The 13,474-nt window shown below is 45.7% G+C and overlaps 1 protein-coding gene across 4 annotated transcripts in view; it reads right to left on the bottom strand.

Moving 5' to 3' along the window:
- The window catches only part of XPC (XPC complex subunit, DNA damage recognition and repair factor), a 53,359-nt gene that overhangs the window by 3,553 nt on the left and 36,332 nt on the right, over positions 1–13,474 (bottom strand). For 3 of the 4 annotated variants that reach the window (XM_032320617.1, XM_032323069.1, XM_032322241.1), the window contains exons 8-12: positions 9,383–9,472; positions 7,648–8,517; positions 6,650–6,810; positions 1,102–1,183; positions 62–196 (exon numbers count right to left, since the gene is read on the bottom strand). In XM_032320617.1, the coding sequence (XP_032176508.1) occupies positions 62–196; positions 1,102–1,183; positions 6,650–6,810; positions 7,648–8,517; positions 9,383–9,472 (1,338 nt within the window). The remainder of the gene's footprint in view (positions 1–61; positions 197–1,101; positions 1,184–6,649; positions 6,811–7,647; positions 8,518–9,382; positions 9,473–13,474) is intronic. The other variant, XM_032321472.1, reaches the window with a different exon arrangement.

Below are 13,474 nucleotides of genomic sequence, written 5' to 3'. Positions count from 1 at the left end.
CAGTCTAGCCAGCAGCAGTGTGCAGCAGCCCGGTCCTGACCCATCACAACACTGCCCTCACCTTGCCGTCCACAGCCACAGGCGGCTGGTACTCCTCCGTCTGCCACTCGCCAAACAGGCCCAGGTCGTTGTGGTCCTGCAGCTGGGGCTCAGCAAGGCGGGCCTTCCGGGCCCGGTTGGAGTAGCCTTTCACCATCTGCACCAGAGGGAACAGCCAGTTTAGAGGAGGACCACCGCTTTCAGAGCACTTACTATATACCGAGTACTGTGCTGAGGGCTTTCCTGAACCCATGGCCTCATTTAACCTCCACCATGAGCCCGAGATGCACGCACTTCCCACCTGCTTACAGTGCCTAGTACCACCGTGGCCCCAAGGACAGCTGCTGCTAGCCAGCACCTGCAGATGGTCCCTGCTCTATGCACTGTGCCCCAGAGGGCGGTCCCACCACTGTCTCCACTGCGCAGACAGATGGGTGACCCGCGAGCTGCAAGCCACTGCCTACAGCCATAGGCCAGAGGGCCAGAACCAGGCTTTTACCAGCCACACCATGTGCTCTACCTTCATCGCAGACAGGGTCACTGGGGCCTGGAGATGAAGTCACTGAAGTCCCATCGCTCAGTGAGTGACAGGGCTGGGATTTAAACCTGGGAACTAGCTGTGTCATGCATTCTGGAAGGCACTGACAGCATGGGACCCGCCGCACACTACCTGACCATGTCTAGTGCCCAGAAGTTTCACTGGGGAGCATGAGCAAGAAAGCTGCGTACGTGTCACAAGGAGGAGCAGGATGGGCACACTGGGCGCCTCTGGCTCAGGGCTCAGCATGTTTTTTTGGAAAGGGCCATATACAGCCTAGCCTGTATTACAACCCTTAAAAAATGTCACATGTCTTGCATGCTCGAAAGATCCATCTTACAAATTCTCCCATTAGACTAAGACATAATTGAATGCTTTTTCTTCCTTTGGTCTTTCTCAGGTTAGAAAAGTCAGCCCTGGATTCCTCTCCCGGGTGTGCACTCAGCAGCCCGAAGTGCCCAGGCCTCTGTCCCCAGTGCGCCGCAGCCCCCGCACCCTCCCCCTCTCCCCGCCCCTATGGTTACCTTGTAGGGCACTTCTCCCAGCCTCACCACTCTGGCCTGTTTCAGCCACGTGTCCCGGGAGTGCAGGGTATGCACGCAATCCCTGAGGGAGCCAACAGAGGGAGACAGGACAAACTGAGTCCATACCCAGATTGGAGCACTCGCGGCACAGATGCCTGCCTCACAAGGCTCCCCAGAAGGAAGGGCTCAGGCCTCCATTCTCTCCTCAGGCTGGGCTCCTGGGGGGACCAGGAGACCTGGTTATACAAACAGCTAATCTGGACTTCCTATCTTCTCAAAAATGTGTCCGTTTACAAATCTGACCTAAACAGAGTTGTCTTGTCTGTCTTGGACTGCAAGCCAGGACTCCCCCACTCCTCCCACAGTGGGAGGCAAAGCAGTACTGGTACCCTCCACACCACCGTGCCAGCACTTGGCTGCCCAAGGCCCGGTCTGCTACTAAACACAGAGATGGGGGAAGGACCGAGTGTCCAGAGAAGGGGCAGGGAACCCCCAAAAAGACCACACCAGAACTGCGAGCTAGGGAGTTTGCACGGAATGACGACTCACGCACATGGACAGTCTTAATTCCTGGCAGCCAGTGACTGCAGAGCACGCCTCTGGCTTCACTCTCCTTCCAGGGTAAGCACTGGGTTACCCTGGCAGGTGCCCAGCCTTGCAAGGCTACCCCACCACGAGTTCCAACTGCCTTCCTTGCTGAGCTTTCTGTGACGGGACATGCTCCTCTCCTCCTCAGTCAGCAGCCCTGCACTCTGGCCAGAGAGTGGGCTCCGCAGAGTGAGGGCATGAAGTTCCCTTCCAGTGCAGAAACCAGACCCTCTGCTCCTGCCTCCTCTGTGCCACGGCCTACCGGGGAGACCCTGCATGAGCCACAGTCCCTTCTGGAGCCTTGGGGGCATCCTCTATCTGTCATGATATGAGCTCTGTCCTCTCTGCTCTGCCAGGCTGAGGGAGGACCAGACGCTTTCCCGGTGCTAGAGCATCCCGATTGGGGCTGAGACCTCCACTTGCACGTCCCCCCACCCCTTGGCAGGCTACACAGCTCTGATCGCCCCAAGAAGCCATTATGTCATAGTCATGATCTTCACATGGGGGCTGGGAAGAGGCTGGACACTGTCAGAACATTCCAACGAGCACGGTGGGGAAGTGGACAGACCCCTGTCAGGCTAAATCTCAACTTCTAACCACTTTACACCCTCAGAATGGCTGTTATCAAAAAACTCAAAAAGTGTTGGCGAGGCTGTGGGATAACTGGCATCCTTGGGTGTTGCTGGTAGGGCTATAAAACCATGCAGCCATTGTGGAAAGCAGGAGCCTAGTTCTTCAAAAGTTAAACATAAAATTACCATATGACCCAGCAATTCTACTTCTGGGCGTGTACCCAAAAGAAATGTAAGCAGAAGCTCAAAGAGATTATCTGTATACCCATGTTCACAGAAGCACTATTCACAACAGCCAAAAGGGGAAGCAATGCAAGCGTCCGTCCCTAGAGGCCAGTCACAAAAGGACAAATACTGCATGGTCACATTTACGTAAGGTCCCCACAAGAGTCCAGTAAAAACCAACACGGTGGTTGCCAGAGGTGGGGGGACAGGGGTTAAAGTGAGTGTTTCATGGGGATGGAGTTTCAGTTCTGGAGATAAAGTCCTGGAGGGGCGCCTGAGTGGCTCAGTGGGTTCAAGCCTCTGCCTTCGGCTCAGGTCATGATCCCAGGCTTCTGGGATCGAGCCCCACATCAGCCTCTCTGCTCGGCGGGAAGCCCGCTTCCTCTCTCTCTCTGCCTGCCTCTCTGCCTACTTGTGATCTGTCTGTTAAATAAATAAAAAATCTTTAAACCAAAAAAAAAAAAGTCCTGGAGACAGATGGTGGGGATGGGCGTATGAGCGAATGTTCTTAACACTACCAAACCATACATTTACAAATGGTTACATGGTAAACTTGGTTTTGTCTATTCTACTATCCAAAAAAACACGTCCGCCTCTAATGCTCTTTCTGATGACTGGCATGGTTGGTCCCTGGGGACCAGGTCTGCTTCCTTCTCACTGGACCTGCTTTCCTCCCACCACCTGAGGAAGCCTATGCCTTCCAAGCTCTGACTGCCAGGGGCTGAGGCCCCAACCAGGTAGGACACTCTTTGCAGATAATATGATACTTTATGTGGAAAACCCAAAAGACGCCACTCCAAAACTGCTAGAACTTATACAGGAATTCAGTAAAGTGTCAGGATATAAAATCAATGCACAGAAATCAGTTGCATTTCTCTACACCAACAACAAGACAGAAGAAAGAGAAATCAAGGAGTCAATCCCATTTACAACTGCACCCAAAACTCTAAGATACCTAGGAATAAACCTAACCAAAGAGGCTAAGATCTATACTCAGAAAACTATAAAGTACTCATGAAGGAAACTGAGGAAGACACAAAAAAATGGAAAAATGTTCCATGCTCCTGGATTGGAAGAATAAATATTATGAAAATGTCTATGCTACCTAAAGCAGTCTACACATTTAATGCATTTCCTATCAAAGTACCATCCATTTTCTTCAAAGAAATGGAAAAAATAATCCTAAAATTTATATGGAACCAGAAAAGACCCCAAATAGCTGGAGGAATGTTGAAAAAGAAAACCAAAGTTGGCGGGATCACAATTCCAGATTTCAAGCTGGACAGCCACATACAGAAAAATGAAACCAGATCATTTCTTTGTACCACACACAAAAATAGACTCAAAATGGATGAAGAGCCTCAATGTGAGACAAGAATCCAAAACCCTTGAGGAGAACACACGCAACAACCTCTTTGACCTCAGCCACAGCAACTTCTTCCTAGAAACATCACCAAAGGGAAGGGAAGCAAGGACAAAAAATGAACTATTGGGACTTCACCAAGATCAAAAGCTTTTGCACAGCAAAGGAAACAGTCAACAAAACCAAAAGACAACTAACAAAATGGGAGAAGATACTCATAAATGACAGATCAGATAAAGGGCTAGTATCAAAATCTACAAAGAACTTATCAAACTCAAAACCCAAAGAACAAATAATCCAGTCAAGAAAGGGGCAGAGGACACGAACAGACATTTCTGCAAAGAAAACATCCAAATGGACAATAGACATATGAAAAAGTCCTCAACATCACTCAGCATCAGGGAAATACAAATCAAAACCACAATGAGATACCACCTCACACCAGTCAGAATGGCTAAAATTAACCAGTGAGGAAATGACAGGTGTTGGTGAGGAAGCAGAAAAAGAGGAACCTTCCTACACCGTTGGTGGGAATGCAAGCTGGTACAGCCACTCTGGAAAACAGCATGGAGGTTCCTCAAAAAGTTGAAAACAGAGCCACCCTATGACCAAGCAATCGCACTACTAGGTATTTACCCTAAAGATACAAATGTAGTGATCTGAAGGCGCACGTGCACCCCAATGTTTATAGCAGCAATGTCCACAATAGACAAACAATGGAAAGAGCCTAGATGTCCATCAACAGATGAATGGATAAAGAAGGTGTGGTATATATATATACAAAATGGAATACTATGCAGCCATCAAAGGAAATGAAATCTTGCCATATGAGATAAGTCAATCAGAGAAAGACAATTATCATATGCTCTCCCTGATATGAGGAATTTGGGAGGCAGGGTGGGGAGTTGTGGGGGGGCAGGGAGGGGAAAAAATGAAACAAGATGGGATCAGGAGGGAGACAAACCATGAGAGACTCAATCTCAGGAAACGAACTGAGGGTTGCTCGGGGGTTGGGGTTAGGGATAGGGTGGCTGGATGATGGACATTGGGAAGGATATGTGCTACAGTGAGTGCTGTGAATTGTGTAAGACTGATGATTCACAGACCTGTACTCCTGAAGCAAATAATACATTATATGTTAATTTTTTTTTTTTAATCCTCTACTCTATTTTTTTTGTCTTTTATTCCAGTTTTAAAAAGCCACTTCTTGGGACACTTGGGTGGCTCAGTTGATTAGGCGTCTGCCTTCAGCTCAGGTCATGATCCCAGGGTCTTTGGATCGAGTCCCCCAGGGGGCTCCTTGCTCAGCGGGGAGCCCGCTTCTCCCTCTCCCTGCCGCTCCCCCTACTTGTACATAGTCTGTCTGACAAATAAATACATAAAATCCTTAAAAAAAAAAAAAAATAAAAAATAAAAAGCCACATTTTAGTTATCATTTTTGTTTTTTTAGATAACAAAACTGTTATCTGTTTTTTATTTAAATTCAATTTAAATTTAAATTCAATTAATTAATATATAAGGTATTATTGGTTTCAGAGGTGGCGGTCAGTGATTCATCAACCTTACATAATACCCAGTAATCATCACATCACGTGCCCTACTCTATCGTTTCTCAGCCTTTTGGCTAAGATCAAGTGTAACATCACATGCCCTCCTCAATGTCCATCACCCAGTTACCCCACTCCTCACCCCTCCAGCAACCCTCAGTTTGTTGCCTATGATTAAGTCTCTTATGATCTGTCTCCCTGATTTTGTCTTCTTTTATTTTTTCCTTTCTCCTATGATCCTGTTCTGCTTCTTAAATTCCGCATATCAGTGAGATCACATGATAACCTTCTCTGATTGACTTGTCTCGCTTACTGTATTCTTCTAGCTCTAGCCGTGTCATTGCAAATGGAAAGATTTCATTTTTTGATGGTTGAGTAGTATTCCATTGTAATTTCTTTCTATTGCTATTTTCTTAAAAGGTCTGCTTCTACTTTTCTTTCTTTCTCACCTTAAATTGACATTAAAATTTTTTGTTTTAGGGGCACCTGGGTGATGCCATTGGTTAAGCGTCCGACTCTTGATTTCGGCTTAGGCCATGATCTCAGGGCTGTGCAATGGAGCCCTGCTTTGGGCTCTGTGCTCAGCAAGGAGTCTGCTTCAAACTCTTTCCCTCTGCCCCTACCCTGTGTGCATGCTCTCTCTCAATAAATAAATAATCTTAAAAAAGTATCTTTTGTTTTAATTTTGTATGTACTTTACGTTCTTCTCTTATTCCCTTCCCCACTTCTTCTGCCATTTTTTTTAGTGTGAACAAAATATATACAAAATATACCATTTTAACCATTTCTAAGTGTGCAGTTCCATGGTGTTAAGTACATTTATGCTGTTGAGTAACTGTCCCCACCACACACCTCCAGAACTTTTCCATCTTCCCAAACAGAAGCTCCGTCCCCATTAAAATATCCACTCCCTTTAATTTTCATGATCAAATCTTTTATTTTCTTCTTTTGTATGTTTGTAACTTACATTTTAGGGATGTATTTCCTATTGTCCCATATAAGCCTTGTCATACTTTTCAATTTTTCCCCCATAACTCTTTTGCACCTGCTGGTCTTTTAACCCTTGTTTTCATCTTCAAGCCTGAATCCCTTCTACATGTGCCCCCATGAAATGGCACACACATACACACACCATAAAGCTCATCCCGTTTGACATAAGGGCTGACATAAGCAGCACTCCCCGCCCCCATCCAGGAGCCTGATAGTCCCAGGCCATCGGGAGGCCCACAGGGCCACCAAGCTGCCTCACGCACCTGGAGTAGACAGCTTCTCCACGACAATAGCCAAGAATCGCAGCTGTCTCAGGGTAGATGGCCTCGTATTTCAACAGATGCCTCTTCAGCGCATACAGAGGGTGGTTCTTGTATGTGCCAATGACAGTAGGCAAAGGCTGGCCCAGGTGCTTTGCCTGGAACTGCAAAGGCCAGAGAGATAATGCTGAACATGTCTGGAAGAGGAGGGGAGGTCTGAGGCAGGCGAGCCCTAGACCACCTTGTTCAGCAAAACAGTGAAGCAGAGGTTTCGTGAGCACCAATAACCATAACATTGAGCCTGCAGTCTGGTTCTAGGCAGGTTTCAGATAAAGCATGGAATCCCCGGGCTTGTGGCAACTGTGAAAAGTCATCTAACCTATTCATTCTCAGTGCTTGGACACCCTGGCCAACACAAGCAGGTTAGTGCCTGCTCTTGTCCTCAGGGAAGACACAAGGTTTTCTTCAGGAAGGCCTTACCTGCTCTGTGATGGGGGTCTACTTGGGTCTACTTGACCCTACTCTCCCAGGAAACTCCAATGGGCCATTGGCACTATGTCTCTCCTTGCCCTTGTGCTACCTGTGACAAACACTCATTCTTTTAGTAGTTCTTTCAGGATTCTGATTTCTCAGTGGACAATTCCACATGGGGCTCAAATAGGGCAGGGAGACACACGGCCACCACACTCATGAGTTTTGTCTTCTTTCACTCAGAGCAATTTATATGGCTGTGTAAATTGTTTTAAAGCTCCAAATTTACAAATAGAAGGTAATTAAAAGTGTGCTGCATAACGGCCAGATAGATGCGGGCTCAAATACCAAAGCAGTTAATCTCTCAGAGCCTCCATTTTTAACTGGTAAAATCAAGGCAAAAGCCATCCCAGGTCTATAGTATTGTGAAAATTCCAGATCACACACAAAGATACCCCCACCACATGGGACTGGGCATATATAAGGGGCACCAAGATGGGCCTTCAAGTCCACAGCAGCCAAGGCCTTACCTCTGAGTCTTCTTTCTTTTCCCTCTCCACCAACGGGCTCTGGTATGGTCTCAAGGTTTCAGCCCACCACTTGGCATCGACCCGGCACTTGCGGGTCGCAGTCATCCAGTCTGGATCGTACCTCTGGGTAACATCCCGGACCCAGCCATCACCATCGATGCCCACCACATAGGTCATGGGCTTGGTGGCATACTTGTAACAGGACAGAGCCTGGCCCACCACACCATGCACACAGTCCACACACACCCACTTTTCCTCTTGCTCACAGAACACCTCTAGCCACTGGTCTACACCAGCTGCTTTCCCTCTTTCTGCCCCCTCACCATCACTGAAGATTTTCTTGCCTCGTTTACTCTTACTGCTTGAAGAGCTCGTGGTTGCTGCTAGGAAGCCAGGGTGCTTAGGGTGCCTTCCACGTTGGGTCCTGGAGTCACTCCTGGACCCTGCCTTTGATCTCTGCCTGGGAAGGCCAGGTTCAGAATCCTCATCAGATGAGTGATGGGCTTCCCCGCTGGAGAGCTCGAACTCAGAACTGCTACTACCCTTGTCACTCCCACTCTCTTCTTTATAAGACACCCTGGAGGCCACCTGCCGCTCTCGGCCATGCCGACGTCTCTGGGTATCCTCCTGCTGCCCTCCTGCCTTGTGCTCTTCTTCCCCACTGGAGGGCTCTCTCTGTCTCTTCCTGACTGTAGCTGCTTTGCTCCTCTTCCCTTTGGCACTTGGACGGCCAGGGCCCTTAGATGATGTGACTTCTTGTCTGGTTCCTTGGCTGGTCTTGGGTTTGGTTTGGCTTTCTAGAACTGGGCTGCAAGTTTCCAAGGAGCCTCCAGCACCTTCCACAGATGTCACCTTTGGAGCTTTCTTTCCCTTAAACAGAAGAGGAAACTATGTTTTTCCTTTCTGTGCTCATATGATAGAGATCCTATACTCTGCCAGGGCTAAATCACTGGCAACAGAACCAGCACACACAGGATGTCCCCAGCTCAGACAGGGTAGGGCAGGGCCAACAATCCTTTAGGAATGTAAGAATGTATTCACTAAAATCTGTGGTATCTTAGCTAAGCCACAAAGTAAACTCTTTGCACTCTAGAACCTGGTGGGAGGGGCAGGGGTGTGAACACAGGAAACACAGGAACCTGGTTTCCAACTCCAGTTCTACTTCTCATCCATTATGTGTTCCAGTCAACTATATATACATTTATTTACATTTTCTCAAATATTTATTTATTACATATGGGTAAAACTCTGCATCAGTTTCCTCGGTAACAGTACCCACCTTGCACATAACATGCCTTGCAAATAAATACTGATGGACTTAAAACACTTGCTGCATTAAGATGATGGAATTAAATCCACCTCTGGACCACTAAGTCTCGACAGTACCAACAGTACAGCTCGTCTAGTGCCAACCCTCCTCCTCAGATGACAGCAGAAGGCAGAGTCTTTCATCCCTAACTGTTCAGCACAGCCGAGGAGGAGGAGGATAGGGCCATTCTGCTGTGTCACAAGGCAGAAACTAAGCCACCAGGCAGCCAGGACCTCTCTTGGGCCCCTCTGTGCCCTCTGTGCCACTGGCGACCAGTCTTCCAAACATGGGGGTGAGCAAGGTAGGCTCCAAGGGGCCCACGCTCCATAAAGGCCGACCCATAAAAGTAGTCCAATGACCAATTTTTTTGTTATATGATAATTTCTCCCTCCCCGCTGAGCCAACTGCCCTTTGGGAGAACCCCACCTTTGCTGCGGGTAACTTCAGAGGAATCGGCTGCAGAGACAGAACCAGTCGGGTCGAGAGCTGTAGGGCCCGGAGGATCAGTAAAAATATCTGTGGGGAAAAAGAATGATGCATTTATCCTAAGAAAAGAATGGAGGTTTTAACAAAATTCACGGTATTTGTTGTGGTAGTTCTTTTTTTTAGAATACAGAAAAGTTAGAAACCACCAAATAGGTGCATAAAACCCTGAACACTACTAAAAATGATGCCAAACAGGTATCTTTTTATAGAAAAATGGAAAGATGTTCACTACATCTCAGAGAAGTTTGGTTTTTAATGTGTTATGTTAAATTTCATTAAAAAAAAAACAAAAACAAAAACAAAAAAAAACTGGGGCACCTGGGTGGCTCAGTGGGTTAAAGCCTCTGCCTTTGGCTCAGGTTGTGATCCCAGGGTCCTGGAATCGAGTCCCACATCAGGCTCTCTGCTCGGCAGGGAGCCTGCTTCCCCCTCTCTCTCTATGCCTGCTTCTCTGCCTACTTGTGATCTCTATCTGCTAAATAAATAAATAAAATCTTTTAAAAAATGTAATTGTTTTTAAAAAAAAAAACTGACAAAAAGAATAACTCTTGGAACAAAAAAGCGACCACATTCTGGAAGGCAGGATGTGCAGAAAAATGGAAAAATGAATATGAGGTGACAGAAGGGAAGATAGGTCGCGGGGGGAGGGGCCGGCTCTCGGCAAGCCGCAGAGCACCAATGCACACAGTTGGAACTTTTATAAGTTTGCTCCACTGAGGGACGATGCTCCAGAGGCTAAGTGGGGGGGTTGTAGCCCTCGCGGGGACAATGTGGTCTCAGGTCCTGTGGGGTCACAGAACAACCCAGGGTGCCTGAGTGTGGCACAGCCCCCAAGTATCAGAGTAAGAAAGTAGGCTACAGAGACAGAGCCGAGGAGTGGGTGCTCAACTCAGGGGTGCCATAAACCGTAATCGTGGGCACAGTCGGGCAACTGCTCCTCATGCAGGAACCCCACAAGTGGCAGATCCGGGGAACAACCCACCCTTCCTCCACCAGGAGGAGAGGCACGGGAGCACGCTGCAGGAATCTGCTGTGTTTGGAGACTCTAAGCAGGGCCATGCACCAGAGCTGGAAAACGCTCAGCCACAGGATGGGTGAGCCTGGAGTGCAGCCGGAGATCAGGGAAACAGAAGGGACTGACTGCTTTTCTCTGAGGGCACACTGAGGAGTGGGGCCCCGAGCTCTCAGAGCCTGGCCCCCGGCAAGGGCGGTACAAAGACATTTTGGAGAGTCACTGCAACAGGCCCCTCCTCCAGAAGATCACTAACAACACCTAGCCAAAACCAAGTTCAGCCATCAATGACAACTGTTGAACTCCAGAGTAAGGGGAATGCAGCACATACAACTCCTGGCTTTTTTTTAAACCAGGACTCTTTAGTCTCTCCAAGTTAAATGTTCTAAATTTTATTTTTCTCTAACTCTATTGTTTTTTAATTTTTTCTTTACTATTTTAACTATCTTATCAATACCTTTTTAAAACCTTTTTTAATTTTCATTGTTTTATTCATATTCTATCTCTTCACTGTATTTAACCTTATTTTTTGGATACCTGTAAGTTTTCCTTTCTTTAAAATTCTAGGATACAGTTTCTTCTAACAGATCGACATATACCTTAAATCTAGCATATGGCTTTCTTCTACTCTCTAGCCTGATGACATTTTTTTGTTTTTCTTTTTTTTTTTTTTTTAAAGATTTTATTTATTTATTTGACAGAGAAATCACAAGTAGGCAGAGAGGCAGGCAGAGAGAGAGAGAGAGAAGGAAGCAGGCTCCCTGCTGAGCAGAGAGCCCGATGCGGGACTCGATCCCAGGACCCTGAGATCATGACCTGAGCCGAAGGCAGCGGCTTAACCACTGAGCCACCCAGGCGCCCTCTTTTTTTTTTTTTTTAAGTGAGTTCTCATCAATTCCTTTTTTAGAATCATTTTTAATTTTCATCTTTACAATTAGAATCCATCCCTTCATTGTGTTTACCCTTATAATTTTATATATATATTCTTTTCTCTAAAATTTTGGCAGTTTCTTCTAACAGACCGAAATATACCTAAAATCAAGTGTGTGACTTTATTCTATTCACCAGTGTAATCTTGTGTGTGTTTGTGTGTGTGTATAAAAACATATATATTTTCTTCTCCTTTCTTCTCCCCCTGGCGTCAGGTCTCTTCTGATATGGTTAGTGTACATATTTCTGGGGTCGTTGCTACTACCCTTTTAGTATTGTGCTCTCTCATTCATCTATTCTTACCTAGATAAAATGTCAAGGCGGAAAAACTAACCTCAAAAAAAAAAAAAAAAAGAACAAAAGGCAGTACTGATGACTAGGGACCTAATGAATATGGACATTAGTAAGACGTCAGAACCAGAGTTCAGAGTTCAGAATGACAATTATCTAGATGCTAGCTGGCTTGAAAAAAAGCACACAAGATACTAAAAAATCCCTATCTGGAAAAATAAAATAACAAAAATCTAACCAATGTGAAATCAAAAAAGCTATTAATGAGGTGCAATAAAAAATGGAGGCTCTTTCTGCTAGGATAAATAAGACAGAAGAGAGAATTAGTGATATATAAGACCAAATGATGGAGAATAAAGAAGCTGAGAAAAAGACAGAGAAACAACTACTGGACCATGAGGAGAGAATTTCAGAGATAAGCAATAACATAAGACAAAACAGTATTAGAAGAATTGGATTCCCAGAAGAAGAGGGGTGAGCAGAAGGTATATTGAAACAAATTATAGAAGAGAACTTCCCTAATATGACAAAGGGAACAAGCATCAAAATCCAGGAGACATAAAGAACCCCCCTCAAAATCAATAAAAATAGGTCAACACTGTCATCTAGAGTAAAATTTACAAGTCTCCGTGGCAAAGAGATAATCCTGAAAGTAGCTCTGGACAAAAGATCTGTAACCTACAATGGTAGAAATATTACATTGGCAGCAGACTCGTCCACAGAGACCTGGCAGGCCAAAAAGGCCTATATATTCGGGGCAATAAATGAGAAAAACATGTAGCCAGGAACACTATATCCAGCTAGGCTGTCACTGAAAATAGAAGGAGAGATAAAAGGTTCAAACAAAAATTAAAAGAATTTGCAAACACCAAACTAGCCCTAAAGGAAATATTGAGGGGTCCTCTAAGCAAAGAGAAAGGCTAAAATAACAGACCAGAATGGAACAGAGACAACATACAGTAACAGTCACCTTACAGGCCATACAGTGGCACTAAATTCGTATCTTTCAGTAGTTACCCTGAATGTAAATGAGCTAAATGCCCCAATCAAAGACACACGGTATCAGAATGAATACAACAAACAAAACAAAGACCCATTGAGATGCTATCTGTAAGAAACTCATTTCAGACCCAAAGACACCTCTAGATTTAAAGCGAGGGGATGGAAAACAATTTATCATGCTAATGGACATCAAAAGAAAGCTGAGGTGGCAATCCTTATATCAGATAAATTAGATTTTAAGCCAAAGACTATGCTAAGAGCTGAGAAAGGACACTGTATCATACGCAAACGGTCTGTCCAACAAGAAGATCTAGCAATTTCAAGTATCTATGCCCCTAACATGGGAGCAGCCAACTATATAAACCAATTAAAAACAAAACCAAAAAAACACATTGACAACAATACAATAATAGTAGGGGACTTTAACACCCCCCTCACTGAAATGGACAGATCATCTAAGCAAAAGATGAACAAGGAAATAAAGCCTTTAAATGACACACTGGACCCGACGGACCACACAGATATATTCAGAACATTCCATCCCAAAGCAACAGAATACACAGTCTTCTCTAGTGCACATGGAACATTCTCCAGGAGAGATCACATCCTGGGTCACAAATCAGGTCTCACCCGGTACCAAAAGACAGGGATCACTCCCTGCATATTTTCAGGCCACAATGCTCTGAAACTAGAACTCAACCACAAGAGGAAAGTTGGAAAGAGCTCATGTAGTTACATGGAGGCTAAAGAGCATCCTACTACTACTCCCGATGAGTGAGTCAACCAGGAAATTAAAG

This window comes from Mustela erminea, chromosome 1, assembly GCF_009829155.1.
Source record: "Mustela erminea isolate mMusErm1 chromosome 1, mMusErm1.Pri, whole genome shotgun sequence".
NCBI classification, from domain to species: Eukaryota; Metazoa; Chordata; class Mammalia; order Carnivora; family Mustelidae; genus Mustela; species Mustela erminea.
The sequence above is the reverse complement of the archived record's forward strand: the minus strand, read 5'-3'. Positions and strand labels throughout refer to the sequence as shown.